Source organism: Euleptes europaea, chromosome 8 (genome assembly GCF_029931775.1).
Source record: "Euleptes europaea isolate rEulEur1 chromosome 8, rEulEur1.hap1, whole genome shotgun sequence".
In the NCBI taxonomy this organism is placed as follows: Eukaryota; Metazoa; Chordata; class Lepidosauria; order Squamata; family Sphaerodactylidae; genus Euleptes; species Euleptes europaea.
Genome location: NC_079319.1, coordinates 7,350,223 through 7,357,970, shown reverse-complemented (window position 1 = coordinate 7,357,970; position 7,748 = coordinate 7,350,223). Strand labels below are relative to the sequence as shown.

Below are 7,748 nucleotides of genomic sequence, written 5' to 3'. Positions count from 1 at the left end.
TAAACTTATTTAACCAAGGAGACTCCCTAGGTTCAAGCTGCTTTTTTTTTTAAACTTTTTATTATTTTATTTATATAGTTGAAGGGTACAGGAAGAGAAAAGGGGGAAGGGGTAAACGTTAACATTATAAAAACAGTACAGTATTGTAAAATGATTTCTAAATAAAATATAATTACAAAATATCTTTAGTTTGTTGTACTTGCATCAGGCTGATCTCTTATATTTTAAAAATTCATATTCTACTTGGCAGTTAATTGAGATAAAAAAATATAAAACAGAGTTTGTTATAATATTTAAGCATACTTCGTTTGTGTTAGTTGCATTTCATGTAAGTATAAAAAGACGCCCACTTCTCCTCGAATTGCTCAGTGGATTCACTAGGTTTAGGATTTGGTTCAAAAGTCATTTTAGCCATAGTTGCATATTCCAGAAGTTTTTCTTTCCACTCATCAATTTAGGTTCAAGCTGCTTTGTTCAGTGACAGCTGTAGAATGAGAGTGTGTCCAAACCAACCTTCTTCTTTGCCTCTGTTGATTTCCTTGCAAGCAGTGAGGCTTTCCAGCTCAGGGCTGGTAAATTCCTGGAGATTTGGCAAGGGGCAGCCAGGGGTGGGCGGAGGTTGGGGAGGCAAGGAACCTCAGCAGGGTATAATGCCTTACAGCAGGGGTGTTAAACATAAGGCCCACGGGCCGGATCCGGCCCCTTGAGAGCTCTTATCTGGCCCACAAGCCAGCCAAGGCAGCCACCCCCTCCGGACCCGATCTGGGCTGGCGAGGCATGGCCTGGCTAGGGTTGCCAACTGCCAGGTAGTAGCTGGAGATCTCCTGCTAATTCAACTGATCTCCAGCTGACAGAGATCAGATCACCTGGAGCAAAATGGCAGCTTCGGCAATTGAACTCTATGGCATTGAAGTCCCTCCCCTCCCCAAACCCCACCCTCCTCAGGCTCCACCCAAAAAATATCCTGCCCATGGGGAAGAGGGACCTGGCAACCCTAGGCCTGGCCCAACCAAGTGACATTTATGACATACCTGGCCCTCATAACAAATGAGTTTGACACCCCTGCCTTAGAGTCCACCTTCAGGAGCAGCCATTTTCTTCTCCAGGGGAACTGATCTCTGTTGTCTGGAAATCAGTAATAATCCCAGGAGATCTCCAGGCCCCACCTGGAGGTTGGCAACTGTAGGTGTAGCAGAACCTCCCTGCCCAGTGCATTGCTGCCATGAGGGCTTGTCAACAGCAAAGCTTCTCCAATGTCCCTCAAGACTTCTTTTCTATATGATCTTTAATAACAGTTCCTATAATTTAATATGTAATGTAATTTTACATAGTCATTGACTTGGCTGCCTTGAGGATGGACGTGGAAAAGCATAATAGGAGGCCCAAACTGAGTGGTGTGCCGGCGTTGCTTTCTTGGTCAAATGCAAAATGGTTTATCTCCACAGTTCTTTTTCGGGTCATGGGCCTTACATGGTGAAACTCCCCTCCTTCTCTCACTGATGACTATCTTGACAGCCAAGAAAAGAACACTTTCTCGTATGATGTGGTCAGGCTAAGAACAGAGGGATATTATCTTGAACAGAGTCTGGTGCGCAACAGATAATTCCCTCTCCCCCCTCGCTGCTGGACACGAAAAAGTCTTTCTACAACTCAGCTGCCATTCTGGCACAAGGTACAAGTTCATCCGCTCGCCACATCTAAAGACGGTGTATTCTTCACAGGTATGTATGCATCTTGATGTGACCTAGATCTTTCTCAAGAGAAATGGGGCCACCGAACAGGGTCAGAGTGTGGGCTTTGCATATTGGAAGTCATCTGATTGGCAGGTTGAGTGAGGCACCTTTCAATGGAGATGCCAGACATTAAAATCAAGATTTTCCAAATAGAAAAGGGTCTTTGGAAGCCTTGGAAAGCCACTGCCAGTCAGAGGAGACTCTGCAGAGCTGGTTGCTTATTTATTTACTTTATTTATTGTCCAGTTTTCTCACTGAGTCTCAACATGGATCTGAGGGATGATCTTATTGATGGCTGCTCTCAGGATAAGGAAACTTCATCTGTATGTAAAATGATCTGTCACTAGATGAGGGGGGAAACTCTATTGGGTGCAGACAGGTTTATTATGCAAAGGAGGTAATCAAATAAGCCTTGGCCATTGACAGTTTCATTTTTAATGTTTTATATGTTGCTATCTATATTTTCTTGGAGTCAGCATTCCCCACTCCTCCACATAAAGCCTGCTGGGTGACCTTGGGCCAGTCACAGTTCTCTCCGAACACTCTCAGCCCACGAGAAGGCAGGCAATGGCAAACCACCTCTGAATGTCTCTTGCCTTGAAAACCCTATGGGGTCACCATAAGTCAGCTGTGACTTGACGGCACTTTCCACCACATCTATATTTTCTGCTGTTCCATTGCTTGTGCGAAGTGGCTGATCCAAAGTATGTGAGTAGTCTGCCACTTCCTACAGTAGGTGATTCCAAAATTATTTTGTCCTGATTGTTTTTTTGCTGTCAAGTCACATCTGACTTATAGTGATCCCTTAAGGTTTTCAATACATTCAGAGGTGGTTTGCCATTGCCTGCCTCCGGGTCATGACCCTGGTATTCCTTGGTGGTCTCCCATCTAAATACTGGCATTCCTTGGTGGTCTCCCATCTAAATACTGGCATTCCTTGGTGGTCTCCCATTTAAATACTGGTATTCCTTGGTGGTCTCCCATCTAAATACTGGTATTCCTTGGTGGTCTCCCATCTAAATTCTGGTATTCCTTGGTGGTCTCCCATCTAAATACTGGTATTCCTTGGTGGTCTCCCATCTAAATACTGGTATTCCTTGGTGGTCTCACATCCAAATACAGGTCAAGGCTGACCCTGCTTAGCTTCCAACATCTGAAGAAATCAGGGCAACCTACGATATCCAGGTCTGTTAGGGCAATATATATTCTCTCTGTGTGTGTGTCTCTCTCTCTCTTTCACACACACAAATAAATATAGAGATCATTAGAAAGGATCAATACATTCAGGGCTTAATGGGCACTGTGTTCCACAGAATTGGAGAGGATCGCATAAATGCAACTCACAAAGGAGGAAATTCCTGGGTATTGTTTTATTGTAATCTACTAATTTTTAATGATGGAATTTTTTGCCCTCAATTCACAGCTGACTTATGGCACCCCATAGAGTTTTCAAGGCAAGAGATGTTCAGAGGTGGGTTGTCATTGCCTGACTCTGTGTCATGCCTCTGGTATTCCTTGGAGGTCTCCCATACTAGCCAGGTCTCCCATACTAGCCAGGGTCAACCCCACTTAATGTCAGAGATCTGATGAGATCAGGCTAGCCTGAGCTATTCAGGTCAGGGCAATGATGAATTTAAGGCCTGAAAATTGATAACATTATCAGGAAACACTAGCAATTTGCTGTATTTAAGCTGAGTGTCCAGTAGAGTCTTCAGGATTAAACCAACTTTACCCATTCTCTCTTAGAACTATTCAGCTCCCTCCTTTAAAAGTTGTTAACTCCATCCTTTTCCTATCCTGTGTGTAACTGGGTTACATGAGACTAGAAAGATGTGGCTGTCACACTGAACAAAAAACAACGATCCTCTCCCTAGCTCTTGCTCACAGGAATAGGATTGTAAGATTTCCTCTTACCCAACATCTAGAAGTTCCACAAACTCCCCCCCCCCCGCCCCCAGCCCATAAAAGGCCAGTTTCTTCTGGCTCTTTGAAAGAAAGTTCACTGAAGACAAAAAGAACAACCACACCCTTTATCATGTGCCCTTTGATCTTGATTGCAAATTTAATCTCAACTGCCAACTTTTGCAACTATCTGTGAACTCTGTGGAGGTAGAAAGCAACACATGAATTTCCTAAAAATACCACTACTAGTCTTAAGCAGCAGGAGGAGGAAAACATTTCTTTACTGAAAGGACTCTCAAACCAGTTTCCCTTCCTCTCCCCACAACAGACACTTTGTGAGGTAGGTGGGGCTGAGAGAGTTTGGAGAGATCTGTGACTTGTCCAAGGTCACCCAGCAGACTTCATAGAATCATAGAGATGGAAGGGACCACCAGGGTCATCTAGTCCAACCCCCTGCACATGCAGGAAACGCACAACTACCTATGCTTGTGTTCAGCATAGGAGAATGTCTATTTTTAATGGGTTGTTGCGATGATTTGTCTGAATTCTACTCTCCCCTCTCCAATCCACCCCATGGTTCAGGGTGAATTTTTCAAAATCCCTATTGCCCCTATTATCCTAGGGGGGGGGGACATTATTTTACCTACTAGAAGTATAAGTGTGGCAGGATCCTTAATAATATATTAGGATCCTAATAATATATTAGGAGCTGTGGAACACAGGCAGGATGGTGCTGCTGCAGTCGTCTTGTTTGTGGCTTCCTAGAGGCACCTGGTTTGGCCACTGTGTGAACAGACTGCTGGACTTGATGGGCCTTAGTCTGATCCAGCAGGGCCTTTCTTGCGTTCTTATGTTCTTAAGAAGGTAAGGAGTAATGTAAGGAAGTTCTCATTCAGGGAAGGGAAGTTCTACTTATAAATAGGTCAAGCCTATTCAGCTTGCTGGTGCTTATAATTCATTGTAAAAAGCACATGGACACATACTATGGTTGCCAACCTCCAAGTAATAGCTGGAGATCTCCTGCTATTACAACTGATCTCCAGCCGATAGAGATCAGATCACCTGGTGAAAATGGCCGCTTTGGCAATTGGACTCTATGGCATTGAAGTCCCTCCCCTCCCCAAACACCGCCCTCCTAAGGTTCCACCCCAAAAACCTCTCGCCGGTGGCAAAGAGGGACCTGGCAATCTTATTGCCAGCTCCAGGTTGGGAGATCCCTGGAGATTTGGGGGTGGAGCCTGGGATTTGAAGAGAGGTGGGATCTCAGCAGGGTATAATGCTATCGAGTCCAACCCTTCAGAGCAGCCCTTTCCCCAAGGGAACTAATCTCTGTCATCCAAGAAACTCCAGGCGATTACCAGGCCCCACCTAAAGGTTGGCAAGTCTAACACACATAGGTTTGTTAACATGGTTGAAGATAATTTCAGGTGGAATCGTTGTGCTGGTCTGCAGTAGAAGAGCAACATTAGAGTATCCTGGACATCTTGTTAGTCTTCTACTAGGCATTATTCTAGAAGTTTCTGTTGGTTGTGAGAATATCTGATTCCATCAATTTGTTTTCTTCCTTTTCTCTGAAGTCTCACCTGGCAAGGAAGGTAGCTCCTGGGGGGAAAAGAGAAAAGGGAGACTCAGAAGTTACGCAGATTGTTATCCAAAGGATTGTACTGAAAGGGCCATTCTCCACTACCACCTGTAAGGATGGCAAAGATCTATAAGTCAGGTACCAGCAGATGTTGGTTCTGTAATGAGGACAATGCAGATTTTTTTTCATATGTGCATAAGATTGCATAAGGGGCTTGCATAAGGGCATCAAATTTTTGGAAACAGGTCATAAAAATTATGTCAGTTGGGTTGAGGAACAAATTCCATTTAAGCCAGAAGCCTTATTATTGAATTATCTTCCTGATATTCCGGAAGACCAATGGATAGTAGCATTACATATGTTAACTGCAATTAGAAAGGTCTTTGCTAGGCAGTGAAACCAAAAAACCTCCCCTAAGATACAGGATTGGATTTCAAAAATAAAAGAGGTGTATATTTTAGTGAAGTTCACTGCTTTAGTGAAGTTAACAAAAAAAAAAGATGATTCAAAGAATGGAAATGTCCATCTTACAATAAGATATAGTTTTGGTTAAGCGAGAAAGGGCTACAGATGTAAAGCATTTTATGTCACTTTATGTTATTATGTGAGTCTTTGCTTTTAGTTTATGTATTTATTTATTGTTGACTATCCATTTTTATGAATAAACTAAAAAAATACCATTCTCCAGAGGGTTGTTTGATTATCTGTCCCATTGCTCTGCTAACTGGCTTTCTCTTTCTTTGTCAACATAGGGTCAGGTATGGATTGACTCCATCTGGGGTAAAGTGACTTAAATAAGACATGGTGAACGCAAGCTCTACATCACCTCCTTTCAGTAGAAAGGAGAGCACTGTGGAATACAACATCACAAGAGATTTTGATGATTTTCAAGTGTACGATTGGCCTATCTGCATATTAACTGCCCTCTCCTGCCTGTGCGGACTGGTGGGGAATAGCCTGGTCATCTGGCTCCTCGGCTTCTGCATTAAAAGGAACCCTTTGACAACATACATCTTGAACCTGGCCATAGCTGACTTTGGCACCCTTTTGGGTTTGTCTACTAGATTTATATTTGAGTGTATAATACCTTATCCAGATTTAAGTGTTGCCTTTCCAATCGTGTATGCATTCATTTTATTCACATATTGCTCAAGCTTGTATCTCCTGACAGCCATCAGCCTGGAGAGATGTCTCTCTGTCCTGTTTCCAATCTGGTACCGATGCCATCGACCAGAGAAGTCTTCTGCCGTGGTCTCCTCCTTCATGTGGATCATTTCTGGCTTACTTGCTGGAATGATGTTGGTATCAGAGGTATATTTATCTCTGGAAAGTCTTTTAAAAGCGGTGAACACTATGTTTGGTGTCAACCTTCTGATTTTCACTCCCATGTTGGTTGCTTCCACTCTGATAATGTCCATCAAGATCTGCCGTAGTTCACAGAGACGTCAGCCACCCAGGCTGTACACCGCCATTTTAGTCACCCTCCTGTTCTTCATTATATTCGCCATTCCATTAAGTGCCTCTCACCTCATCGTTCTCAATACTGACTACTTTTCCTCTACTGGCTGGGAAAGTGCATTCCTCTTTGCCTCTTTCAACAGCAGCATTAACCCCATCATATACTATTTTGTAGGAAGAGACAGGAAAAAATGCAGGGAGTCCTTGAAGGTTGTACTCAAAAGAGTATTCAGGGATGAAGCAATTTCTCAAGGCGGGGCTTAGCTGTAAGACACCGGTGAGGAAACTCTACTATAGATCTCAACAAAGCCTGTACATAAGGGCTTGAACCTATTCTTCAATGTGTTTGTTGATGTTTCTATTTTCCTGGGGGGTGGGGTGATATAAATTCTGGCCTTCATTTTAACCCATCTTGGTCTTTGTATAGGGTTGCCAGCTCCAGGCTGGGAAATACCTGGAGCTTTGGGGAGTGAAGCCTAAGAAGGGTGGGGTTTGGGGAGGGGAGGGACTTCAATGCCATAGAGTCCAATTGCCAAAGCGGCCATTTTCTCCAGGGGAACTGATCTCTCTTGGCTGGAAATCAGTTGTAATAGTGGGAGATCTCCAGCCACCACCTGGAGGCTGGCAACCTATTCTTGTAGTATTTCTGTTTTGTGTATTTTACGGTTGAGTCCTAATTTTTGAAGCCATTTTAGTGCTGTTCTTGGTATTGTTGCAGTTTCTGTTCCATTGCTTGAATTTCCCTCCATGTATTCTTCTTTGTTCTGCTATTCAAATTTGATTGCTTTGATGTTACTTTGTCACATGTTTTTGCTGATTTCTATTATTTTAAATTCTTGTGTGGCACTGTGAGCATTCCTAGTAGGGGACTGACTACTAATGTTATAAATAAATACATGCAGCTACTGAAGTACTGTCACTTGGAAATCTTTGACGCTGTGATTCAAAAAGAATATATATATATTTTAAATTATATATATATAATATATATATATTCTTTTTGAATCATTAAGACATCTTCTTTCTTGCAAGAGGGAGATCAATCATTAAGGATCAAAACCTAACTTCTGGGA

General features: G+C 43.0%; 1 protein-coding gene across 1 annotated transcript; it reads left to right on the top strand.

Annotated features, from left to right (window-relative positions):
* The first annotated feature begins 6,018 nt into the window (after positions 1 to 6,018).
* On the top strand, positions 6,019 to 6,939 carry LOC130481859 (mas-related G-protein coupled receptor member H-like). The gene has a single exon (XM_056854644.1). The coding sequence runs from the start codon at positions 6,019 to 6,021 to the stop codon at positions 6,937 to 6,939; it is 921 nt and encodes a 306-aa protein (XP_056710622.1).
* The last annotated feature ends 809 nt before the right edge of the window (positions 6,940 to 7,748 follow it).